Source organism: Lissotriton vulgaris, chromosome 7, assembly GCF_964263255.1.
Source record: "Lissotriton vulgaris chromosome 7, aLisVul1.2, whole genome shotgun sequence".
In the NCBI taxonomy this organism is placed as follows: domain Eukaryota; kingdom Metazoa; phylum Chordata; class Amphibia; order Caudata; family Salamandridae; genus Lissotriton; species Lissotriton vulgaris.
In genome coordinates this window covers 592466515-592494459 of record NC_141695.1, presented here as the reverse complement: position 1 = coordinate 592494459, position 27945 = coordinate 592466515, and the positions used below count along the sequence as shown (strand labels likewise).

Here is a 27945-nt window from a genome sequence, read left to right as displayed (position 1 = left end):
ACCCACTCTTGGAAGGAACAGGGTACGGAAGCAGGTCAACTTGCACCCAGAGCCGGTGCTAGCGGACCCACTCCTCCACGTCCCATACCATTGTGGGGGTCACAAAAGACCCAGTCAGCTGGAACCCACTCCACGCCCTGGTTGCAAACAGGAATAATATTCAAACGCAGGTGACATATGATCATCTTTTCTGTGGCCAACAACACTGTGCAGGCCATAGAGGAGCAGGTCACATGCAACCCACACATGCGCCTTTGTTCATCTATAAGCTGCATCCTCACTCTAGCAAAAAGAACTTCTCATCCTAAGGCAACACTGGAAGTGATTGACCATAGGGACTCTTTAAAGACCTTAGGAAAGGCACAGTGTAATTAACTCCCCATGTCTTTGGGCACACAAGGGTATTTCCCAAGTCAGGAAAGCTGGAGTCAGAAGGCATTTTAAACAGCCTATCAAACAGGCTAGGAGAGATTCAAAAGTGGGTGGCTTACTAACCCACTTTTGAATACTGTAGTGTCCACTCTCTTGCCACGCTGATTTTATTTTGCATTCATTTTTTATTTCTCCACGTATAAATACTGTGGCAAGCATAGTGTTTAGGTATAGGTATAAGATGTTTAACCAGGAGAACTAGCCCACAGAGCAGAGGTCTTTAAACTATGAGGTTCGTCCATGTTACTTTACAAACAACCCAGCGTCATCACTTCTTATACAATACTCATATCACCACCTTCTATGGGCTACTTAAGTTAAATATTTAAGCTCTGTCACTGGCAAATGTGGTGAGACCTTAAAATACTGTGCAACTACAGACACACTATTTCTCCTACTTTATTCTGATATAATTTTTTGTATTTTGATAGATCTCCATTACACCTGTTCCTCTTGTGATCATTTATCCAGCTCTTTGTACATGCCAAGCTTCTAGTCATAATGTAAATTATTCTTATGCCTCCTTCCTCATTTTGGTCTTTGAAATTTCAATAACAACATTAAAAAGAAATCAGTAAACTCCAAGAAACCCTGAAATACCTTAGCAGTTTAGTACACAGGTACATACCCTATTTTGGGAGTACTACTGTCAAATATTCACAGTCAATACCAGTGTCTCACTAGTGAACAGCAGGAAAGCTTGTGTGTGTTATATCATATTTAGACAAATGTCAAGAAAAGTCTTAATTGAGGGCTTTCTAGATAGTGCGAGAATGTTTGCTCTCCATAACTTGCTGACTTGTATGCCACCTCAGAGTGGACTTCAAACTCATTTTAACTAATACTAAATTCTAAATGAACCAGCTGACCCTTTTGTACAGTTCTGAAAGTGGCTACGCCATTACAGTGCAGCAATCCTGACAGAACACCGTCCCCTCACTTTCAAGAAGCACTAAGACATCCACAAACACTGCAGCAATATACTAATGTACTGATTGCAACAAAAATCACATCTTTCCCACCTCCAAACAGGACAGTTGCAGAAAACAGACCTTTAACTGACTTAAAAAAATGTCTGCATTATTTGGTAACCAGCCTGAAAAAGGCCATGCTTGTGAGGTTGCATGGTTACTGCATTCTAGGTTGAATATATAAATCTTGCAAAGGGTTAAGAAAAAGTAATTAAAATGTATGTAACTTTTTCTCACATGTGGAAGAGGAAGTGTAACCAGGTACTTTTGTAGACAAAGGAGTTGATTAAACAGTACAGACTCCTATGTCTCCACCATAGCAATCGTAGAACTTCTAAAACAGCTTTAGTTATCCATAATTATCAAAAATACTTATAAGTCACCTTTAAATAAAAAAAAAAAGTAAGGGACCTGAATTCACAGTAGTAACATGAAGACTGAAATGTTCCCTGCTTACATTGTTACTCTTCCCTCACTGATTACTTTTCTCACATAACTTTGTGCTTTGAAAACCTCACTCTGATCAAAAGTGTTCACAAAGTTGAGCCGGAACAGATACTCTAACACATGACAGTGAGCAACCCTAATGTCTTACCTGGGGCAGCACGATTGTCTTGGAATCATCAGCCCATACAACTTCCACTTTACTGCTGACATCCACTCGAGCTACTTGTCCGACCGAAGGCTGTGAGGCAAGAAAAACAGTTAAGCGATGCAGCTATGGTGCCAATTAAAATAGATTATCAATATTCATTGTAGTGGGTCTTGAATCCAAATTGTTTGGTTATATGAGTGGGATAATAATGTGCCCGATTACTTTAATAATTTAGAAGCTGAAGCTCTAAGCTCGGCTGCTGAATCACCTCAGTCCCCGGACTATGGACTCTCCTTCTCTTTAGCTTCTATGTAGCCAGTCTATTTGCGTCCCTCTACAAAGGCAGACTATTTTGGCCAGTAGTCCAGATGGGTTGGGAAAGGAAAATGCAACTCATCCGATAGATATACCACTACAGCATGTAGTGCTGTAAATTCGGATGTTGTGCATACTCCTGTCATCTAGTGTTGGGTCCTGATTTGTGCAAGATGTTTTTCATCAAAGAAGTCTTTCCAGTCACAAGGTTGGGTGATTCCTCCTCTTGTTGGTAATGCGCATGGCCACTGACCCAATTGTTAGATTGTTTTCTGCCATGAGGCGAGTGAGGATGTAGTGATTTGCTAAGCACAGATGACTGCCCATGGAAAAAGGAAGTGTAAGTTTGAAATATTACTGCAATGGCCACAAGTGTCCGAGGAGGGGGATAGGCACATGCAAATCTGGATCAATACATGCTATGAACAGATGTCTATTGCGCGAGTAGTATTTTCCATTCGAGGCATGTGTGGCTGGAGATACACATGCTGTGCATGTAAGGCAGTCCTCCCTAAAGTGGCGGCTAGCCTATGGGTGTTGCAGTTGTTTGAAAGAGCATACGTAGTACTGCTTGGCCAAACCTGACTGTTGTCTAGTTAATGCATCCACACAGTAGTGTTATGAAGGTATGTGGTGTAGACCAAGTAGCTCCTTTGCATATTTGAGCTATTGGAGTGATCACTAGGAAGGCTATGGATGCTCCCTTCTTGCAAGCGGAGTGAGCTTTTGAAGGAGCTGTTAAGGTTCTCTCTGCTTTGGCATAGCAGGTGTGTATACATTTGACTATCAACAAAGCAATACCCGATTTGGAGATCGCCTTCCCTTTGTGAAGTTTTGAAAAGGCAACTGAAAACTGTTGTGTATTTCTAAATTATTTTGTTCCATCTACATAATACATGAGCGCTCTTTTGGAATCTAGTTTATGTATTGCTCTTACTGCAACTGAGTCTGGTTGTCGGAAAAAAAAACAGATGTTCTACAGATTGATTGAGGTGGAATTAGGACACCACCTTCAGTAGAAATTAAAGGTTGGTAAGAAGAATTACTTTGTCTTTATGTACCTGAAAGAAAGGTTCTTCTAAGGTTAATGCCTGGAGTTCACTAACACATCTTAAGGAAATAAAAGTGGTTATAAAAGCCTCTTTCCAAAAAAGGAATTGGAGTGGACATAGATGAAGGAGCTCAAAAGGGGGCCCCAAAAGTCTAGGGAGTACATTTTAAGGTTTCATGATTGTTCTGGGACTCAGGGTACGGGATGGCAATACCCCTTTGAGGCCTTTCTATAAAGGCTTTGATTACTGAAAAAAAGAGACATGTTATCTATTTTGTAGGTACGCAGCCACTGTAGCTAGGTGAAGCCTGATAGAAGTAAATGCCAATTCACAGCTTTGTAGATGCAGCAGGTGGAAGACAAAATCCTGTACTGCTGGTGTCAGTGGGTCAATTTGTTTTGAATGACAACAGTTTCCACTTTGCCGGACAACAAGTGCGTGCAGTAGGTCTACATGCCTCTTCAAGGATGGCCATACATTCAGGTGGCAGTGTAAGATAACCAAATTTGGGCACCGAGGAACCAAATCGAAAGGTTGCGTGTCCTGGGGTCTGGGTGGCGTACTTCCCCATGGTTATGTACGAGAAGGTCCAGCCTGATTGGTCGTTTCCCATGAGGGACCACTGACAGTTCCAGAAGTGTTGAAAACCATGGTTGGTGAGCCCAAGTTAGTACTACTAAAATGAGGGTGAGGGAGGTCTGCCCTCATTTCTGAACCAGAAATAGAAGTAGGTGGCGAGGAGGAAAAGTGTAGGCAAATATCCTGACCAGTTCATCCATAGTGCTTCGCCCTTGGACTGTAGGTGTAGGAACTGGAGTGCAAAATTTGGGTATTTTATGTTTTCTGCAGGTGCAAGTAGATCTAGTTGAGGAAAACCCCACCTTGGTGGAGAACTTGCGTGTGTAGTTCCCACTTGTGGATTTGTTGCTGCGTCCTGCTGAGGAGGTCAGCAAAGTTGTTTTCTGTTCATTGGAGGTGTTCCATAAATGGGTGTATTTTGTGACAGAGCCCACCTCTTGATTTGTTGCGAGAGCTGCAAGGGTTGTGGAGATAAGAGTCCCCCACTCCAACTCCCCCCACCCCCCCTCCCCGCTTGTGTAGATAAGATTTGGTTGTGGTGTACCAGTGCAAACTAGAACCACTTTTCCCACCTAGTGTGGAAGAAAAGCTTTTAATGCTAGCTGTACTGCTAGGAGCTCTAGGTAATTGATGTGAAATCTCTGGTGTTTGGGTTTCCAATGTCATTGGACGTTAAATTGTTTAGATGTGACCTGCCTAACACACGCGTCTGTTATATTGGTCTACTGTAGAACTCGGTCGCGTAAAGGCCACCCTTCTAACATAGAAGAGAGCGAGAAGCTTGGCGGCTGACCAACACTAGATCTTCTTAGTGACCCTCTGCTGGAGACCAATGTTCAACACTACTGAAAAGTATGAGGCCATCGTTCCTAGAAAACGTCTAACTGTTCTGGCTGTAACCTGAAACTGTGGTTGGAAATAAGGAAGGAGTATCTGGAAAGGCTGTATTCTTGCCACATTATGATACGCCAACCCTTTTTCTGTATTGAGAATTGCTCCCAAGTATGGTTGAATTTGTTGTGGTTGGAGCTGGGATTTTGCAACATTGATTGTAAATCCCAGCTTGTGTAAAAGATGTAAAGTCTCCTGAGTGTGCTGCATAATTGACTGGTAGAACTTTAGATGAGCCAATCGCCCAGATAAGGAAAGACATGAATGTATTGTCTTCTTAGGTGAACAGCTACTACTTCAAGCCATTTTGTGAATACCCCGGAAGCTGTACTGACTTCAAAGGGGAGTACTTTGAACTGATAGTTTGCCATGGACCACAAACCTGAGGTAACTCTGTTCCAGTGTATCGGTATGTGAAAATATGCATCTTTGAAGTTGCGTGTGGTCACAAAGTCTGCTGTAGAAGAAGTATAATATCTTGAAGGGTGACCATATGGAAATGATCTGAACAAATGCATTTGTTTAGAGGCCTTAGATCGAGCATAGGACTGAGTAAACCATCTTTCTTGGGTATTAGAAAATTTTGAGAAAGAGAAATTGTACCTCCTCTTTGGAAATGTTTTATTTGCGGCGTGGTATTGTGGGAGGTTTGGTATTGAGCTCCGGGCAATGTCCTTTTTTTATATAATGTCCAGTACCCACTAGTCGGGGTTGAGGTTTTGCCAAATGGGTAGGGACTGTTGTAGGCGACCCCCGACAGGTTTTGTGATCAGGGGCATGAATCAAAAGTCAGGGTGTGGTGGATGTGGAAGGGGTAAGCTTTCTGTAAGGAATCCTTGGCTCTTCCGCTTGAATTATTTTCCCTTTATGTGGATCTGAAATAGCCTCTGCAAATATGTAAACCTCCCATTTCCCACCCACTAATTCGCTTTGGCCAACACAGGGTCTGTTGGGCTCTACCTCAATTGAAAATGCAACAATAATACTTACAGAGAATGTATACTTTCTTAGAAAAATATATTTGTTTTTTTTCTTTTATCTCTTTTTTCATTTGTTCTTATGATACCATTTCACAAGTAATGAGACGGACATTTTTTCAGCTTTTCTAACAATCCGTGTATGCAAATATTTTTTTTTTTTTTAGAAGTATACATTCTCTGTAAGTGTTATTGTTGCATTTTACATTATTGAGGGAGAGCCCAACAGAGCCTTTGTTGGCCGAAGCGAATTAGTGGGTGGCCGAGTGGGAGGTTTACATATTTGAGCGTTTGTATCCCCTTTTACTCCCAGACCACAAAACTTTGTTTAAGGGGTATCTCATTTCAGTTTTGTTTCTGAAATAGCCTCTACCTGCCTAGTTTGGCTGGCAGTTGTATGTGGTAAAGGTTTTCTATAGTATTTGTTTTGAGCCTGTATGAAAGGGAGAAAGAATCGCAAAAAGAAACACGAGAAGTAGGTGTCTGGAACACACCCAGTGCTTTTGCAGTTTCAGGTATTTGGTCCAAAGCCTCGGTGCAGTCTTCGATGTTGCAAATTTCAATAGCAACAGTTTTGATGTCGAGCCGAGCCTGGTCTGTGCCGAGCCGACTGGTTCATTCATTTTTTTGGGAGCCGAGCTTGTGCAAGGGCCAATGTCCGAAGTTTAACCTTGGTGCCTACCATGGCCCGAAGGCAGTGGTCACCCCCTGGGCTGTCTGATGTTCTTAAGACCTTGCATGGAGTTTCGATGAGGCTTGCTCGGTGTGGGGGTTATATTGAGGGGTTGGATGTTTTATACATACAACCTTCTGTGCAGCTGGTAATTCCTCGAGTTCCAGGTCTGAGTTATTGCTGTTCTCTGCAGAGAACACTTCTTAATCAGATGTGGACACCTCTACATGGTATTCCGAATCCTCTTCCATACCAAAAAGGTCTACCAATAGTCACCGCCCCTCCGGAACATCTCTGAACGTCAGGCCTGACTGTCACGGAGAGTCTTTCTGGATCTAAAGGAGCAGCAGGCGTCGTACTTGAGCTAATTGTGCTCCGGACATGGACAAAGGTTACAGATCCAATGTAGGTCAGTCCAAGGGTATTAAATATGGCATCAAGGATAAAACTTGATAGGCGTTCGTTATATCAACCTCAACTTTTTATGGTACAGTTCTTAAGACCGAGAAACAAGGCCCAAAGGGTGAGGCCCACGTGGGCCCAGGTCTACCAGAGGTGGATTCATTGACCCGAAACAAACTAATACAGAGATTCAAATTTGAAATAACACCAACGTTCCTGAAAAAAACCTTTGAAAACCTAAAGAAAGTTCAGAAAATGGTCTCAATCTGGAGCTCAGAAGCACACGTTCAAACCCGGAAAGGAAATCTAACATTTGAAGAAAAACAACTTTCACATATCCAAGCCCAACAATAGACGGCGGAAGTATGCACAGCACGTGCACCTACATCCACACATGCCACGAACAAGTTACTTACCTTTGTTCACATTTTCTGGAATATACAGTTTTAAACTGTACTGGCCAAAATAACCAAGATGAAAATCTTCAAACTCTGAAATCAAGTTAATGTTCCACTCTGGTACCACAAAGGAAACCAAGAGAAATGTGTAACAAACATTACAGACACCCCGACAGCAGAGAGAACTATAACAGATGGCGCTGGTTAGGTAGACACAAAAAAGGAGTTAAGCATGGTAAATAATATGACAGTAAAATTTGCCAATCCTAGTCTAGTATGAGAAAACGAGAAACAGAGAACATTTGGAAGTTTTGTTGGGAAAGGATCCAATCCCACCAGACACAAACCTAGCCAATAACCAGCATACCATCTTGCTCAAAGAATGAGTTCCTAGCAAAAGAACATTGGAATCCACTGTTAAAACTTCAAAAGAACTCAACCTACATCACTCCATCTCTATCCATGGAGTATCAAACCAGAGAATTTGGTTACAGGACCTGAACACCCTGCAGCTACATAAGTTCTGCCTTGTCTGGCAACAGACTCAGTGTTTTAACACTGACTTGCAATATATTCGATGTCCAGAAAATCCTCGCCCACTATGGTGCATTGAGGATCAGCGGAGCCTTGTCTGACTTTGCTTTCTGGAGAATATAAAGGAGGCTTGGAATCACAGAAAGAATAAAGCAAATTCCCCATAATTCTACAGGTGGAATAAGCCTCTCGATGCACCCATGAGGGGAAAATTATATATATTAAAAAAGGGCATTTCCTGTCGACACAAACAAGTGGAAGCACTAAGCGCTCAAACACTGTTACAACAGGTTAAAATTCAGACTTAAATACTTCTAGGGGCATCTAATTCAACAGACTTGTCCTCAAATCCAAAGAACCTACTAGGTGCATCAAAGGACTCACTGCTGCAGAGACCATGTAAGCAAAGTTCGTGCCTATGCGAAAAGGATCAAGAACTCCTACCTCTCTGATTGTTTAGGCAGTGAACTGCAGTGGTTTTGTCTGATGTTCCCATGTACCACCTGGCCCTCCAGAAAGGTCTTTGAGGCTAGGCAGATGCCACAAATTCAGCACAGTGATGTGCATATACTGCTCTCATCATGGTCAGAGTCTGCAAATGGTCATGCCTCAAATGCTAAGAAGCATTTGTTACCATGGTAGTGCTGTTCCATTGAAATATGAGAAGAGTGCATTCAGCAGTACAGGTCCTGTTCCACCATAAAGAATATGTCCACGGTACCTAGACTGCTCTGGTGACGCAGCCTGATCAGGGGCAGATGCTCATGCACAGACGTTTCAGGTGCCACACTCTCCTGGCCAAATTATGAGCCAACAGGATGACTTAGGCCTGGTTATTTCTGATCTTTAGAACTCAAGGCAGGTGTGTAGAGGCAAATAGGCATACAGGAGTCCCAAGCTCCACTCTAGGAAGAATGAGTCTTCGATAGAAAGCCTTCTTAGGAACTCAAGTGTGCAACTGTGCAAATATTGTGCATCGTAAGTGGTGTTAAATAGTTCGAACCAGGGCTCTGCCCATTCCTGGAAGACGGCCTAACTCACCTTCAGGTGTAATTGCCATTTGTGATCTGGTAGGTATCGGCGGCTGAGATTTTCCTGGCTTGACATTTAAAGATGCAACCAAGTAGTTGACTAGCAGGGAAGTACCCTGACTGCTAGGTCAGGCCCAGAGCTGCAGAGCATCCTGGCACAGGATTGAAGATCCTACACTGGACGGCCTGTTGCAATACCTCACTGTGGTGGTGCTGTCTGTGAGGTCTTGCATCAGCCTCCCTCTGATGATTGGGATGAAGGTCTTCAAAGCAACGAGAACAGCCTGTAGCTCCAACAAGTTGATATGGAGATAGGGTTCCGCTGCAGACCAGAGTGTGCTGCTCTCCAACTCTGCCAGATGGCCTTCCCAACCCAGCAGTGATGCATCTGTCAATGTCAGCTCTAGGCAGGGTCGGGAGAGAGATCTGCTGCTGGTTTAATGGAAGCTGTGCAGCCACTTCTAGATGCCTTTTGCACGTTCCTTCCAAACCTGGATGTAATACAATAGGTTGCTGTTGTGCTGAGCCCACTAAGACTTGAGATCAGATTGCAGAGCCTGCATGTGCCACCTGGTCACGCAGACTAGTAATAAAGAGGAAACTAAGACACCAATAAGTCTCAAAGCCGCTTTCATCTCATTGAGACCCAGGACCGTATCACAGACCAAATGTCCTGGACTTCCCGATCTGGAAGGAAGGCTCAAAAGTGCACCATATCCAGGGCGGCTCAGATGAACGGGAGCCTCTGCAAAGGATTCCAGTGTGACATCAGCACGTTGACTGAGAAAATCAATGAAGTTAGGAGGCTCATTGTTGTTTGGCGGTGGTGTACTACGTACTTTGACGAGCCCACCTTCAACAGCCAGTCGTTGAGGTAGAGGAACACAGCCATTCCCAACTTCTGAACATGCACCGCCATCATTTCCATGAATGCCAGGGGGGCACTGGCGAGGCAGAAGATGAGTATGGTAAACTGATCTTGGCCCAACTTGAACTGCAGGTAAAGCCTGTGGAATTGCAGGAAAAGAAAATGAAATTAATCATCATGCAGATCTAGTGCAACCATTCAGTCTCCTGGATACAGGGCAGATAGAACCTGGGCCAGTGTGAGCATCTTTAATTTGTTGTTTTTCAGCAAGAGGCTGAAAGGGCAAAAACTTAAAATAAGATGAAGGCCTCAGTCCTTCAGTGCCAGCAAATAATAGAAATGATACCTAGCCACTATTTCTGATGCCAGAAATTGCTCTCAGACATCTTTGTCCAAAAGAGCCTGGACATCTTGGTGCAGAATGGACAAGTGGTCTCCCCAAAAACGCCCTGGTGTAGGTGGAAAATGCGGTGGGTTGAAGAGGAATGGAAAGGGTTAATCATGTTGGTTGTGATGATTTGTCATTCTTAGAGATAATATGCATTGGAGTGGGCGGCCAGGTGCCATTAAGGGCAAACAAAAGCGGCTTGGAAGCTGAAGCAGGGTAGGGTGGGGCAGGACACTGACTCCTCTGGCCCCCTAGACATTATTTGCTGGATCTCCAACCCCAGCCTCTAAAAGACTGGGAAAACCTTTACTGGGGCGAAGGGCCTAGGCCTGGTCTTTGAGCAAACCCCTTACCAATCCTCAAAAGGGGTCACATTCGTGGAGATACTGCCGGTAAGATGCAGAGAGGGAGCGTGCTGTAGCCCTGCTTTCTCTGAAGAACTCCAATACGGAGACTGCTTTGTGACCAAAGACTTGGTTGCCATCAAACATCATATCCATTAGTGACACTTTGACGTCATCAAAAAAAAACTGTGACTCATTTCACCTGCCCTAAGCACTCTGTAGTGTCTAGCACATAACAGATGACGTTTTGCTGCGTCTCGGCCATCCTGGATGATTTGTATCAAACTGACACAATATTCATCAGGAACTCCGAATGCCTGGCGAGATCTCTCACACCATATCCCATTGGTGCATATGACTAGCTATCTAATAAGAAGCTTGCATTAAGACAGCGAAGGGCAAGACTAGTTGAAGGAAATATCAGTTTTCCAAATGCCTCCATCCGCATCAATTCTTTTCAGGAAAAGTTGTAATGAACACATTTGGGTTTAAAACTACTCGTGGGTGCTTGGACCACCAGGCTCTTCGGTGTAGGATATTGAACATGGAAAGCAGGGTCGCCTGGGGAAGGTCTAGGCCTTCTAGGCACTTGCCTATTTACTGGAGGTCAAGAGCAAGGTTTGACCCAAGTGGCCATTATTGTGCTTTTGAGAGCTTTGTTAAAAGGAGGAGTGGTTCGGTGAAGACCTGCTCAGGTGGCAACTAGATTGGCCTGCAACTTCAACAAGTTGATGTGGATTTTTGCTTTGACCCAGAACGATGGCAGCTGGCTAGTTTGGCAGCATGTTGTGTAGCTACAGCAAATGGGGCCGATTCTTCTTTGAAGGGGATGGGGGGGGGGGGAGGTGAATATGATTGGGGGGTGACTGTGGTGGGGCAGGGGCCTTAAATGTCCATGAACATCTACTCATTGTCACAGTAGCGGGATGCATCATTCCCATTATCTCCACACCATGCCATACCAAGTTGGTTATGCTCTGAATCAGAGTCAAAAAGATTATGGAGTGCTTGAAGGGAGACTCCTGCAGTGGATGCAACTTTGGTCTTGGTTGCGGTGAATTTGCCTGAGACAGACAAAACAATTGTTCAAACTCAAACCCCAGAGATGCTCTCCTTGGCTGTAGCCCTCTCGCCAATACCACTGCCACACTGAGCACATTATGCATTGTACGCTATCCAGGATATGTAATGTCATGTAACTTATGTTCATGATAAGTGTGGAAAAGGAAAAAAAAGCCAATACAAATATTTTTTGCAAAAATTGAAGGATAACTGGGTGAAGCTCGCCTTCACTATCCAGTAGTCTAAGTAGGCGTAGATCTGCTCTTCGGGACTCTAGCTCTTGGAAGACCACTTGAGGAGCAAATGTCAGCCAAAAGAGCAGGACCACAAACCGAGGAAGAAAGTCCTGTGGGAAGGAAAAACAGCTGCTGCTACTCTGCCTGACAAATTTACAGTTTACCTCCGGCTTTGTAGTTCATACAAAGTCATTTAAAAGTTTGGTTTGTGTCACATCATTGGTGACAAATGCCTATACCAAACAGTTTAAGTGTTTTCCTTTCCAAAAGCGGGAGTTTGTTTTTGTAAAAGAAACAATTCTTATTGGCCCAACACCATGGGCGATCTCATATGGTGCTTGAGAGGACGCTGTATTTTTAAAGAAACTTTATTTATAGTTTATTGATACTATGGTACACAATACAACCATTTAATCTCCAGGATAATAATCTTAGATACTTGTTCAATCGATTATTCCCACATTTTATAACACATTACTAAGTATCCTGTGACCGTTATCCAATCACAATATGGGGTTTATCTTATAATTGTACATGTCCTTCAACATCCTCTGACTGTACATCAAGTTGTGTCTGCAAATATTGTACCAGTGGACTCCAAATGTCTCCTGGTTGTGAGGCCTCAGGAAACTCCTTTGGAGGAACGGGGGTATGGTGCAATTTATTTTTATTTTTTACTAACCCTCACCACCACAATATTACTGGTTAAATTTTACTCCGTCGGCATAACTCTGGCTGTCTGCCGGACTCAAAATAGGGCACAGACAGACCCAGTACTCCATCACTATTGCAACAGAGTAGCCTGTCCGACAACTCTAAATCAGGCCCCAAGTTTTTACAGCACTCTTTATTCAGTGATAAGGAACCAGCATGACAATACGATTAAAAGGCAGATTACAGAATGACATCACAGTACTTTAAAGGACTTGTATCAAACATTAGAAGAAAGGTGAGTGGATGGGTTGGAAGGAAGGATAGAAAATCATTTGATGATCAAAGAAAAAAATACCCACTGAGTGCATGGCTCCTCATGTTTCCGCTAGGAGTACAAATCATTTGATTATTAGTTAGTAACTTTTGAAAGGTGCATATACTGCAGTGTGGAATTTGTACTCGACAAGTACAGTCAGCAGGGACATGACTAAAAGTATATTCAATATTAAATTCTAGGGTCATCCTATTAAGAACATGGCTAATAAGTCATTGGAGCATATAATCACCTCATTCTCCTTAGCCGCACACACCTCACCGGCATTGCCAATGCGGATAACTATGTCTGTAGTACGGAATCTGAAGTCCGGATGATCTGCAATATCATACACACTGACATCTTCTTCTTCTCTGATTAGCTGAAAGGGAGAAGTAAACATATTACACAGAGAAGCCCACTGTACATCATATCACTGGTCAACACTGAAAAGTTGGAAATTCGAGTGGAAAAAAAGCTGCTCTATGATATCTTTGAGGCAACAAGACTCAACCACACTCCAACCCACTGATAATCTGGTCGGTTAAGCATATCTCTGATACATGAATAATAAAATAAAGAAGCAGATAGAAAGTCTGGATTCACTCACCTCCACATCATCTCCACTGGGCTTTAACATGAACCATTTCACCACGCAGGTGCGGCCCATGTGGTCCCCTGACTGCACAACTCCATAAACTCCAGGGTCCTGAATGGGCTGTGCTGCAAGATAAATGATATGAACAGTTCAAAAGGATGCATTTTAAACATGGTAAACAGATGACCACAGCCTCTTCTACAAAACCATGCAAGGTCTACTCCTATGTGTTCAAAAGCTTATGAGATGCAATTTTATAACTCAACAGTGTACCCTCCAAAATGTACAAAGCCCTTAAAAGAAGCAGCTGATATCGACAGACTCATGCATAACTACACCCACCAAGTACTAACAGAAAAAATAGTCTTCATAAAATTCAATCAAAAATGTTTAGAAGTATTTAGAGGTAGGTGGTTCCATGAAGCAAGAAAAAGAAAGCTGTAACAAATCACAGCTTTTTAAAGTTGGTTCTAAGTGTTGAGGAGCCAGTGCAGTTTCCCTGCTCTGTCTATGGTTTGAGACCATGTGTGTATATATGCCTTTATGACCATTTTCTATCACAGATTAGACTTCTGACAATTTTGGTGAAGTCTTCACATGAAATAGAAATATCTGGGACCAACATCTTCCTTATCAAATCATAGGTGTTTCTGATGCATCCCACCACCTTCATACAATGCTATGCCATCTTGTGAATTTATCGGGACTAAAATATTGACATCTATTGAAGGATTCGGTGTGCCATCTATCGTTGGTATTCAAAGATGTGGAAAACATTCTTTCCTCTGCTGCGATGGCACATGTTCCAATGCCAACCCAACAGCATGTCTTTTCTGTACTGTTTAGCTATGCTCCTACTTTTTAAATATCATATCAGATTATGTTGCTGATTGGCATGTATGGAAGCTGGCACTGGGGTGATGGACTGACAGAATCATTCCTTTGATTGTGTTGGAAACCCACTTCCCAATAGTAAAGTTTCAACACTGTGATAAGAACAATAGGCTCACCCTGAATGAAGTCTCTGGCTTAGGAAGGTGGTCCTGAAAGGGGTGGCATATCCTGTGCCATGTGTGACTCGAATGTGTCTACATAAACATCATATGGGATGCTGAGGTGACAGACACTACCACATTGCTGTGCACTCTTAAAAGCTTCGAGGTTCCTTAATTTCTTTTTTCTTTTTAATTCATTTGAGTTTTCAACAATACAGAGACAGGCCGGAAGAGGAAAAAATTGAATTCATAGAACATGATTAATTCCGTGCAGAGGGTGTAATATGGTTGTCCGAATGGAATGCATCTTACCTGTCAGAACTGGGGTGTGTGGGAGCACTCAGCAGAGCGGTAAGAAGTGAAGCAATCAAAAGAAGCAGTGAGGAAGTGACTTGAGGCGATAACCAGTACCGTTGCACCCTGCCCCTGCCCATATGGGTTCAATGGGCCAATGTCGCACAACAGAGCCCTCAGCCACAGCGATCTCTTAATCTCCAGGCTCAGCGTGTGTTCTCGAAAAAGCTACTAGGGAGGACCAAATATCTTTCGGTCTGGTTCATACCAGCATCAAGTCCCAATACACGGACACTATTCCAGACAGCTGCAGCACAAAGCCACCCCTCCCTTTATGGGGTCATTAGTCGTCGCCAGTGCATTACATCCTGTATTTTTGCTAATAATAGCAGTATCGCAGTTTATCTGTGAGCACCAGGCCGTAGAGATCCTTGACATAACCAAATAATGTAATGTGCGGCGAGCGCTCTCACACACACACACTCAACAGTGCTCTCAATTGTGTTGACGGTCAACAACCAGAAACTCTGTATTCCAGGGCAGGGTAACCCTAGATGGAGGAAGTCTGCCGTAGGCACCAAGCACCACACCCATCTGCAGGCCCATTTTATGTAGTCACGCTGGGGTCTAGTAAATGCGAAGCACAAATGTAAAATGTACCAGGCGTAATCTGTAATTAGGGAAGAGAGCCCTAGACTGAGCACAGCAATACCTCCACTGCTCATCAGTGAAGGTAATATCAAGAACAATTTCCCTTTTCTGTCTAGAGCAAGGGAAGTGCGCCAGCGACATCGCCTGCATTTCAGTTTAGAGCCTGGTTACTAATCTGCGGGAGTGAGGAGATGTTATGTTATGTTATCTTATAGTTTATTTGTAAAGTGCTTGTACACCAGATTAGTTTCTTGGCGCTACTGGGAAAGGTGAAGGTGGAGCAATTTATTCTACAATTACTTGTACGCCTGTTTGAAAAGCCATGTTTTTTTAAGTTTGCGGAATGTCATGAGGTCAGTGCAGGATCTAATCTCCAACGGCATAGAATTCCAGTATCTTGGGGCCAGTGTGGAGAATCTGGATCCTCCAAAACGTTTCTGTTTAAAGGAAGGTACTGTCAGAAGATGCAAGTGGGTGGATTTCTGCCATTCAAGGATTTGAAAATGATGCAGCCCAGTTTGAAGGCGCATCTTTGTGCTATAGGAAGCCAGTGAAGTTTTTTCAGAAGGAGGGTGACGTGTTGGCGTTTGTTTTCCTGTAGGATCAGTCTGGCCACCTGGTTCTGCACCAGTTGGAGGCGATGAGTGAGATATCCAGGGATGCCTAGTATAGGGAGTTTGCGTAGTCAATGTGTGATATCACCATGGCAAGGACTGCCTGAATTTTAGCTTCTTGAGTGAGGTACCTGCTGATTTTCTTCTTTTTCCTTAATTGGAAGAAGCAGGTGGAAATGACAGATCCAATTTGAGATCTCATGGTGAGGTCACAGTTGAACGCCACTCCCAGGGTTTTGGCAAGTTTGGATGGGGTCGGGGGTTATCCTAGTTCTTTGGGCCAGAAAAGGGAGCTCCAGGGATTGAGTATGCCTCCCGTGAGGATTAGTTCTGTTTTATCTGGGTTCAGCTTCAATTGATTACTGTTCATCTAATCCCGGATGAACAGCATAGTCGATTGAACTTCATGAGTGGAGGTAGAGGCGTTACTAATCTGGAATACTAACTGGAAGTCGTCCGCAATATTGAAGGTTTGAATGTTCTTTTCTTTTAATGCGTAGACCAAGGGGAGAAGGGAAAATGCTACTTACCAGTATGCATCTGTTCTTGGCATGTAGGGCTGCTGACATTTATATCTTAGCATAGATCGCCGCCTAGTGTTGGGTCTGGATGTTTGCACTTTGTTGTCCTGGAAGAGTCTTCCAAGTATCACGAGATAGGCGACTCCTCCCCTGGACTATAGTGCCGTGGGCATCTTCTCCATCTTCAGATTGCTTTTCGCCATTGTGGCAAATATGGAGTACAGAAAAGTAAGAGATGACCATGTAAATGTATGTAGAAAGAATTACTGCCGCTGTGACAGGCACCGGGGAGGAGGGTGGGCGATATGAATGTCAGCAGCCCTACCTGCCAAGAACAAATGCATACTGGTAAGTAGCATTTTCCGTTCGAGGCATGTGGGCTGCAGAATTCATATCTTAGCATAGACTGTATAGCAGTATCTCCTCTAGCGGTGGTCACCTGTACCAGCTGCAGCAGTTTGAAAGAGTTTTGAGGACAGCCTGGCCTACGGTAGCTTGTTGCTTTGCTTGCACATCTACACAGTAGTGTTTAGTGAAAGTGTGTATGGTAGACCATGTAGCCGCCCTACATATGTCTTCTAGTGGAATATTTCCTAGGAAAACCATGGATGCCCCCCATTTGGCGTGTTGAGTGGGCTTTTGGGGAAACTGTTAGAGTGCGCTTGGCCTTTTGATAGCATATCTGAATGCACTTAACTATCCATCTGGCTATTCCTGTTTTTGAAATAGGGTTACCCTTATGTTGTGGAGCAAAAGCAACAAATAGTTGTTTTGTCTTTCTGAAAGCTTTAGTTCGGTCAACGTAATCTAACAGAGCTCTTTTTACATCTAGTGTGTGTAGGGCTCTTTCAGCCACTGACTGCGGGTTTAGGAGGAAAACTGGCAAATCTATTGACTGATTGATATGGAACGTTGATATAACTTTTGGCATGAACTTAGGGTTAGTACGGAGCACTACCTTATTATGATGTATTTGCATGAAAGGTTCTTGAATTGTTAGTGCTTGTAGCTCACTCACTCGCCTGAGGGAGGTAATGGCAACTAAAAATGCCACTTTCCATGTTAGAAATTGTAATTCACACGAATGGAGTGGTTTGAAAGGTGGCCCCATAAGTCTGGTAAGTATTACGTTTAAGTTCCAGACTGGCGAAGGTGGATGTCTTGGAGGGATAATTCTTTTACGTTCCTCCATGAAAGCTTTGATAGGTGGTGTTCTGTACAGGGACAGGTGTTGTCTGTTTTGGAGATATGCTGCTATAGCAGCATGGTGTAGCCTTATGGAAGAGTATGCTAGATTGCATCTTTGCAGATGTAACAAGTAACAAATTATGTTTTGGATGGAGGCATCTAATGGATTGATTTGGATATCATTACAGTAAATTACAAATCTTTTCCATTTAGCTGCGTAGCATGCTCTAGTAGTTGGGCGTCTTGCTTCCTTGATAATGTTCATACAGTCTGGAGGCAAGTTAAGATATGCGTTAACAGCTGTGACGATAGGCGCAGTCTTTGATGTGGAACTACTGAGAGTTCTAGGAGTGTCATGTACCATGGCTGTCTTGCCCATGTGGGAGCAACCAGGATCACTGTGAGGGACTGTTGCTTTAGTTTGCCTGCCACTAATTGAATCAGTGGGGTTGGCGGAAAAGCGTACGCAAATCTGCCTGACCAGTTCATCCATATCGCATTGCCCTGTGACAACGGGTGTGGGAACCTGGCGGCAAAGGACTGGCATTTTGAGTTTTCTACTGTGGCAAATAGATCTATCTCTGGATGCCCCCACTTTTTGAAGAATGGTTGGAGGACTTGAGGGTGAATTTCCAATTCGTGTATCTGTTGGCTGTCTGCTTAGTAGATCTGCGATCTGATTGTCTATTCCTGGGAGGTGTTCTGCCAGGAGAAAAAGGTTTTTTGGAATTGCCCAGCTCCATATGCTCTGTGCTAGGTGAGACCGCTGCAGAGAGTGTGTCCCTCCCTGTTTCTGGATGTAGTACATGGCTGTCATGTTGTCCGTCCGGATTAATACAGCCTTGTTGTACAAGTATTTCTGGAGGCTTTCATTGCTAGAAATACTGCTAGCAACTCTAAGTGGTTTATATGCAGTGTCTTCTGCTTGACTGTCCAGAGCCCTTGGACTATGTATTTAAGTAGGTGGGCTCCACAACCTGTCAGTGATGCGTCCGCTGTTAGCACTACCTGTGGAACCGGCTCTTGGGACAGTCGCCCCTTGGAAAGGTTTTGTGGGTTCCACCACTGCAGAGAGATGTAAGTGCGACTGTCTACCAACACTAGGTCTTTTAGTTGTCCTTGAGCTTGGTACCACTGCAGTGCTAGGCATTCTTGCAATGGACGCATGTGAAGTCTGGTATGAGGGACAATGAATATGCAGGAGGCCATCATGCCTATAAGCTGCATGAACACTCGAGCTGGCAAGGAGTGTTGTGGGTGAAATCTTTGAATTAGAGACTGCATGTTGGCTATCCTGGCTGGATTTGGATATGCTTTTGCCACTGAGGTATCTATTGTTGCTCCCAGATATTGTTGTATGTGGGAGGGCTGCAGATGTGATTTAGGGTAATTTATGGAAAAACCCAGACTGTGCAGCAGCTGGATTGTCTGAGTTGTGTGGTTTGCACACTGTGCGTATGAGTTGGCTTTTATGAGCCAATCGTCCAGGTAGGGGAACACATGGATGTTTTGCCTTCTTAGGTGTGCTGCTACTACTGCTAGGCATTTTGTAAAAACCCTTGGTGCTGTAGTTACCCCGAAGGGGAGAACTTTGAATTGATAGTGTTGACCTTCTATTGTGAACCTGAGGTATTTCCTGTGAGCTGGATGCATAGGTATGCCAAAGTATGCATCCTTGAGGTCTAATGTAGCAAGGAAGTCGCCTTGTTGGAGTAACAGGAGTACTTGTTGAAGAGTGATCATATGGAAATGCTCTTAGAGTATGTATTGGTTCAGAGGTCTGAGGTCCAATATTGGTCTGAGGGACCCGTCCTTTTTAGGAATAAGGAAGTATAGGGAGTATACTCCTGTCCCTTGGTGTTGAAAAACTACTTGCTCTATGGCTCCCTTTTCTAGCATGGATGTTACCTCTTGTAACAGCGTGATGTGTTCTTTGGACATAGGACGGTGTTTGGGTGGTATGTTGGGTGGAGTAGAAGTGAGTTCCAGGCAATAACCATACTGGATAATTTGTCTCACCCACCTGTCTGTGGTAATTGCGTTCCAGACTGGTAGGAATTGTGTTAGTCTGCCTCCGACCGGTGTTGAGTGGTCTGGAGGGAGTGTGAGCAAGTCACTGTTTGGTGGTGGTGGAGGCTCTGGTGTTATTGCCGCCACGTCCTCTGCCCTTGTTATTATTGCCTCTATAACCTCCTCTGTTGGTGCCTTTATTAAAGGTGCTCTGGGTATTACTTTTGAATGTAGAGGAAGTTTGGGATGTGTTGGCTCTACCTGAGCTCGAAAGGAGGAGCGGCGAAAGTAACTTCTAGATTGTTGAAACTGAAGTGCGCCCATAGACTTAGCAGTATCGGTATCTTTTTTCATCTTTTCTAAGATGGTATTTACTGCAGGGCCAAACAGAAAGTCTTGGTTAACTGGCTGGTTGAGGATGGTTGACTGCACTTCATTCTTAAATTCAGAAATGCGTAGCCACGCATGCCGGCGTAGTAATACGCTAGTGTTGATGGACCTAGCTGCTGTGTCAGCTGCGTCAAGTGCACATTTAATGGAAGCATTTGTTATAAATTTGCCTTCCTGTATTAGGTCGTTAGCCTTAGTTTTAAAGGGTTCTGGGAGGTGTTGTAGTAAACCTTCCAGCTGGTCATAATGTGCTCTATCGTATCGTGCTAATAGAGCCTGTGTGTTTGCAATTCTCCAAGTATTTACTGCTTGGCATGCCACTCTTTTGCCTGAGGCTTCCAGTATGTTTGCCTCTTTGTACAGAGGGGGAGCATCTCCTGTTTGTGAATTAGCTCGCTTTCGAGCGTTTGCTACCACTAATGAGTCTAAAGGCAACTGTGACTTAATATAAGAAGGGTCTGTAGGGGTTGCTTCATACTTTTTCTCAATTCTGGGATTGAGGACACGCACTCTGGCTGGATCTTTAAATAGGTCTGGCGCATGTTTTAGTACCCCTTTTAACATAGGAAGTGTACGTACGCTCTTTTCTGAAGTTGGAAAAGTGTCAAATAGGAAATCCTCTTCTATTGGGTCAGCGTGAATGTCTACATTATGATATTTAGCTGCCCTATCCACTAGTAGGTTAAAGACAATGGTGTCGTCAGTAGGCGACGGCTTTGTAGGGTATGTAGAGGTGTTAGGGATGGGTTGTGGGTCTTATGTATCATAAGGATCATTCTGGTCATCCCATGTGTTATCTTGTATATCCTGATCCTCAGGTTCTACAAAGTTATCTTGAGTATCTTCCCCTATGTTTTCTGTCTCATCATAATTTGAGGGAGAGTACTGTACATAAGGCATGTCAGGAAAGAAAGGAGGAGGAGTGAAAGGCCTTGAGGGAGATGTTGCAAAGTCTTTCTTCTTTGGAGGAACAGGGGAGGAAGTGTCAGTGTCCAAAGGTCTCTTCTTCCTGCGGTAAACTGTTACCCATGCTGTTTTAGGGTCTATATACAGTTTAGGCTGTTCTTCACTTTCTGGATCAGGATAGAAAAGTTCTTCCTCAACTGTGGTTTTGGCGCCTATGTTTTTGGCTTAGTCACTTTGTGGTGAGTCTTTGGCTCGAGGGCCTTTGGCTGTGGAGCTTTTTTTTTCGGCTCAACTCCTTTTTTTCGGGTCGGTGACCTTTTTCGGGTCGACGTTTTTTGTTGGCTCTACTACCTTTTTTGGTTCAGCGACCTTCTTTGCTTCGACGACCTTTTTCGGATCGACCTATTTTTTCGTGTCGATAACCTTTTTCGGATCGACCACTGTTTTTGGTTCGATAACCTTTTTCGGATCAACCAGTTTCTTTGTAGAGTCGACTGCCTTCTTCGGGTCGACAGGATTTTTAGTGTTACTTGTTTTTTGTCGGTCAACACTTTTTTTTGGCTCGGCGGCCGTTGTCGGGTGGGCTGTTCTTATGGGATCGACAACATTTTTTGTTTCAACGCTCTTTTTTGTATCAACCAGTGTCTTTGGCTCGGCCAACTTTTTCGGTGCGGTGGCCTTTTTGGGAAGAGTGTAGATTGTTCCCGGGGTATCAGAAGGCTTAGGTTTGTTCTTCGGAGCCGAGCCAGAAGGCAGGGCCTCTGAAGGAGTTTGTCGATCTCGGCTAAGGCCTTTAGGCGATTCTTCGACCGGAGCCTTATCTTGAGATGGAAGCGGGGATGGGGGCGTGGTACTCAAGGTTTGCCCCAGTGTGATCTGGTCATCGGAGTCCGACTGGTCCTCTACGGTGACAATTTCTAGGTCAGAGTCCGCCGCTTCTGGGAGGTCATGTTCGTCTTCGAAAATGTTCTCCGGTTCCGGTGCCTGCCGCTGCATCTCTTGTCTAGCGGCCCTTCAGTTCCGGATAGTCTTCTTCGACCGGAACTGAGCACAAGCAGGACAGTTTTACTCGTGCTTGGGAGAGAGGCACTTGTTGCATACTGTATGTTTATCAGTATGTGGGAACTTGGAGTGACATTGTGGGCACCTTTTAAACGGGGTCCTTTCCATCGGCAGCAGGCCCACGTGGCGTCGAAAAGGCCCAAAGGCCCGCGTCGACGACCGGATCGAGATGGAAAGTGTTATTGAGTAAAGACTTTGCAAATCTTTGTAATGTTTTTAAGACTCTTCTGACTGTCCCCAATAGAAAATAGAATGATGAGCCTAGGTGGTTCGACAGCCGCTGTTCAGCGGCAAACAAGGCTCTTCGCAGGGCCTTAAATTCCAAACCCAGGAGCCAAGCAGATGTACGGTCCGCTAGACAAACCTACAAAACAGCCATAGGGATAAGGAAGGCCACCATGGTTGAAGAACATTGGAATGAACTAACCATTTCCGCTGCTGTGGGAAATAGCGCTACCTTCTGGCCCGCTGTAAGGAAGATGCGGGACATGGGAAAACAGTTGACACCAATTAGCTGCACTATTTCAAGCCAGCAATGGGAACAACACTTCTCCAAAATATATGCCAACCCTATTGCTCCTACAGAAGACTATAGCCCTGGCAAACTGAGCCCACTAGATCTAACTCAGGGGGAGGTCATCTTGGCTATTAATCAAAGCCTTGGGAATAAGGCACCCGGGCCGGATGGCTTTCCAATCGACCTAATCAAATATAAACCAGAATTTTGGGGACCCATTCTGGTCAATGTTTTCAACTGCTTGCCGTTGGGCGCCATTCCTGACACCTGGTCCACAAGTATAATAGTGCCTATTTACAAAAAAGGTGAAAGATCTGACCCCGCAAACTATAGGCCCATCTCACTCCTAGACAACACCTTGAAAATTCTGGGCCGGGTGCTGTACAATAGAGTGAACGATTGGGCCGAAGAAGCAGGGGTGCTGGACAGATGCCAAATGGGCTTTAGAAGTAAGGTCGGGACAACAGAACAATGCCTGAATCTTAATCTTATAATAGGCAAGTACACCATAGCTAGGGCTTCACCTATTTATCTAGCTTTCATGGACTTGTCGTCCGCATTCGACCTAGTGAACAGGTCAAAATTGTGGGCGACCCTTCTCTCTTATGGTCTCGATGAACCTTTGGTACACTTTCTAGCCTACCTACACGCAGACACTAAAGCCCAGGTACGAATTGGCATGGAGGGTGAGATCTCAGGGGCAATCACGGTAGAAAGAGGCGTCCGACAGGGGTACGTCTTAGCACCCCTGTTGTTCATCATTTACATAAACGGATTGAGTGACTCCCTGAAAAAGACGACAACTGATGTCCCGAGAATCCAAGGGAGCCTGTTACCCGCACTCCTGTATGCCGACGATGCGGTGATTATGGGCTTAACACCAAATGCCCTACGTGCCCTGGTTAAGAACTTTGTACATTTTATGGGGAACTTGGACATGAAAGTGAACTTTAAAAAATCGTTTATTATGACCTGCGGGCCAGGGGCCAAACAACTCAATTCCATCTCCATAGGACAAGAGAAGTTGAACTCTACTAAATCATTTCCTTATTTAGGCATGGTCTTTGCTGCGAACGGCCTGTGGAGTGGGCATCTCGCCCACGCCACAGGCAAGTTCTCAAAGGCCATAAATTCAATCCTTTCCCTGCCACGGCCAAAGAGGTCAGAAACAACTAAGGCAATTGTGAAAATATATAGACTGCAATGTGTCCCGGTAGCAACCTATGGTGCTGAGATTTGGGGGATAGTAAAAACATCTAGCCTGCAGACAGAAGAGAACCAGCTATGCAGGAAACTTCTTGGAGCCCCAATCTCTTCATCCGGGTACATTTGCCACGCTGAGCTTAACCTGCCCTATATAACTGATGTTATTGCCACGCGACCTGCATTATTTTGGCTGGCCATTTGGGCCAATGACCGTGCTACCCTAACACAGGAAATTGTGTCTGAATGTTTAGCCTGTGACAAAGGTATGAGTATTCCGTGGCTCCGAGCGACAAAGGAAAGCCTAAATAGCATTGGCAAAACCCATCTTTTTAACGATCCCTCCCAGATCAAGAGTACTGACAAAAAGGATATACAAATTAAACTCTATGCCCTCTTTAGAGAAAAGAGGTTGGAGATAGAATTGCAAAAACAAACTGTTAAATTATATGTGAACAATATAAACAACGATCTATCTCCACAACAAATCCCTTTATATCTAAGACTTCCATTGACCAACTGGGAAAGATCGTTATTATATCGCTTGAGAGCTGGGATTATAAAATATTCACTTTGCTTCCCAATGGGCCACAGCACGATGAACTCTGGAAATGTGTTATGCCCCTGCCCCTGCGATGGACACAGCAGACAAAATGATTTTGTAACAAGGTCAGGAAGGGTGGCCGGGAGGACTGGTGGACACCTGATGGTATTTCCCCTTCTACTCTACAGACTGGAAGAACGAGGGATGCGTGGGAGCTTCAGGAGGAGGAGAGCGAAGAAGCGTCCTCGGGCTCCTTTAAGTGGGCGTATTGCAACGAAGAGGAATCCCCGCCTCCTAATGACGTCTCCTCTCCCGGATGGATGAATTCGGGGGAAGTCCTCTACACGGCGTGTGACGACACCGGGACAGGAAGGACCGGCGCAGGCGAGGCGAGGAGAACGGAGACGCGAGCTGAGGACGGAGAAACCGAAGGGATCGACTGTGGAGGAAAGCCAGGAGGCCAACGTTTTCACGCTCCGCCGTGCCATACTCCCGAGGGAGGAGTATGGCTTAGCCAGGTACGCCGGCGTTTGGCGGGCTGGTTGGGGAAGGGTCCCCCTGTTGCTAGCGTAAAAGATTCTTAAGTCTGTGCGCGTCCGACCACAACTCCCCCCCCCCCCCTCTTTCCGCTACCCGTACCTGCTACCCTATTTCCCGTACCCCTGTACCTCACACGTATCCTCCCTCCTCAGAGCACGTTAGTTAGTACGGGTGTCCCTGCACAAACACCGGGTTCCCTTTTGGGCAAACGCGATAAGGACAGTAGTAGCTAACGGCGTCCCTCTCTCCTTCTTCTCTTTCCATGACCGGAGCCCTGAGACCTCACGGCGGTGAGAGACGATCCAGGAGGGAGACCAGTAACCCGGGACACTAGAAAGACCAAGAAGACCAACAACACGGATAACTCAGTGTTTGCGAGGGAGAGACTTACGTATAGAACACGTCGTACCATAAAAATAAAACCCAGTTTAAAGAAGTACACTGGTCAGCCTCTTACTGCTGTAACCCCTGTTCCGATACCGGAGACTGTTCCTAGTACCCCTCCCACGCTTACAGATTTACATTTCTTTTTTAATTGTAAATTTTATATGAAATACATCAAGTGGTTCTTAGCCCCATATTTTAAAAAACAAAGACCAGTTTCCCTGACTCAATCCTACTCCATGCTTTTAAAACTAGAAAGTGATTAATTGATTTTTCGTGTAAGTTATTTTCTGAAAGTTATCTTCTTTACACGCAAATCGATGGAATCTCCCTGAAATGCTTATGTGCCTCACAGTTCCCTCATGCCTTTGCACTTTAGTAAATTGGACTGCACTTTAGTAATTGAATCATACTGATTGTTTACATTAACGCCCGTATAATATCTGCAGCCTTTAACTACTTGTGGAAGTTTTGTAACTATTTTAAATGTATTTTTTGTAAATGTGTTGCTTTTATGGATTTCTTGCAATCCGAATAAAGTATTTTTGAATTTGAATTTGAGTAAAGGTTTACCGAACGAGAACAATACCGTCGAGGTAGAAGGCCTTTTGGCCTTAGAAAGTTGAAGTTTCGGTTCTGAAGTTGGAGTTGAGGAATAGCATCCGAACCCAATGGCGGAAAAAAACAATCTGTAGATGAAGATGCCCAGGCGCACTATAGTCCAGGGGAGGAGTCACCTATCTCATGATACTTCGAAGACTCTTCCAGGACAACAAAGTGCAAACATCCGGACCCAACACTAGGCGGCGATCTATGCTAAGATATGAATTCAGCAGCCCACATGCCTCGAACATAAAGATTCAATAAGTGACGTGAAAGTGAGGAGCCCTGGGGAGACTCCACAAGTAGTCTTGATCAAGGGGGTCGTAAAGCCACCAAGCTGGATTTATTGGGATCGGTTCGTGAGGAATGATGTTAGCCACTCAAGGGCAGAGCTTTCAACACCTGCATCCCTGACACGGTCGATCAGGAGGTTATGATCGATCGTGTCAAAGGTGGCAAGAGATCCAAAAGCACCAAGGCTTGAGGGAGACCCCTGTCTGCCTTATCTCTCAGAGTGTCCAATACCAAAAGAATCACAGACTGTCAAGTGAGCAGGACGGAAACCTGCCTGATGTGCGTCCAGGTATTCAAATTGCTCAAGGAAGGCGGATAGACATTTAGCTACTTGGGCTTCAAGTAGTTTCGCTAAATAGGGAAGCAGCGATATCGGCCGAAAATTTGTTAATGTATTAGGATCTGCTCCTCGTTTTCTGACAAGGGAATGATTATGGCTCTTTTTAAAGGACTCCAGTACCTGACCCTGGAGCAATGACTCATTTAGAAGAGTCACGACTGGGCTTGGGCAGGCAGTGAATATTTCCTTAAGGATCCAAGGAGGGCAACAGTCTTTTGAAAGTGTTGTTTTGAGGAATTGAAACGTGTGGGGGCTGCGGGGAGTAGTCCTAATGATCTGATCGCAGCTCGCAATTGATAGTAGGTAAATGCACACACCAGGGTAATTTTAGGCCCCTGAAGGACTTGCTGCAGGGGTAATAAAAGTGCCTCTGGGTAAAGCATTCCCATAGTAGTCCGCTACAGGTTCTGCAGCCTAGACCGAGCACCCGCATCCCATGCAAGGGGCAGAGAGGAATGTCCAATGATGAACACCAATGGAGCACATAGGGCGTTGAGGCGAGCTAGTCAGCGGAGCTCATTTCAGGCCCATACACACACACACATATATATACACACACACATATATATATATATATATATATATATATACACACACACATATATATACACACATACACATACATATATATATATACACAGACACACACACACACACACACACACACACACACACACACACACACACATTTTACCAGTTCTGGTTTCACAGATTCAAATCAGGCACAGACTCCGTGGGATGTAATTCAAGGAGGATAATTTATTTCAGACGACCAGACGAGTTTCGGCGGACAGGTCCAGCTTGTACACTACATCTAAACACACCAAAGTATCCTGGCTTTATATAGCATTTGTTCAAACACTCATGACACAAAAGAAAATTAGGTGGGTTGTCATGGCAACGGGTAGGGAAGTGATGGACACAGAAAAATATGTGACTAATCAACTGCTAGTCATTGTCATAACATTTCTTTTTTCCAGTAAATTAAATTACGGGTTTGTGAGCTTCTGAACATAAATTTCTTCATATTATTGCCGATTATATGATGTCAAATTGTCGTTATTCTATTGTGGCATACCTGTTTTACTCGTGGCACATAGCAGTGACTAGCATGGAAGAAACACCCGGCTGACCGGACTTTAAAAGTTAAGTGTTGCGTGCGCATTCTGCAACACCGGGAGGTTTCTGCAGGTAAGCCTTGACTTGTGTGTCCATGTGGCGTTGAATCAACTCTCGGTATTTTGGCATTGATGCATTACGTCCCTCTCATAGGCTAAATTACTGCACTCTGGTGTGGAACATTGTATCGCTAATGCGAATGATGCGCCTGTGTGTGATATCTAGGCTATTGGTGTTTTGTGGATGAGATTTAAAAGTTTGCGCGTATCCAGCCCAAGTGGGCAATGATTTTTCTATGCGCTTGTTTCGACTTGGTGTTCTGGAAACCGGACCTCATATTTGTGCTGTTAGTTTGCTGTAGTGGAGGGTGATATTTTATGTGTGGCGTGTAACTAGGTAAAAACGGCAATGTTGGACCAAATTAGGAAAAACTGTTAAATCAAAATCATTGCGTACT

At 44.4% G+C, this 27945-nt stretch overlaps 1 protein-coding gene across 1 annotated transcript in view; it reads right to left on the bottom strand.

Annotated features, from left to right (window-relative positions):
• Positions 1 to 27945, bottom strand: part of UBE2O (ubiquitin conjugating enzyme E2 O) — a 620140-nt gene that overhangs the window by 134358 nt on the left and 457837 nt on the right. Inside the window, exons 11-13 of the mRNA XM_086930688.1 lie at positions 13326 to 13438; positions 12969 to 13097; positions 1999 to 2088 (exon numbers count right to left, since the gene is read on the bottom strand). Coding sequence (XP_086786814.1) covers positions 1999 to 2088; positions 12969 to 13097; positions 13326 to 13438 — 332 coding nt within the window. The remainder of the gene's footprint in view (positions 1 to 1998; positions 2089 to 12968; positions 13098 to 13325; positions 13439 to 27945) is intronic.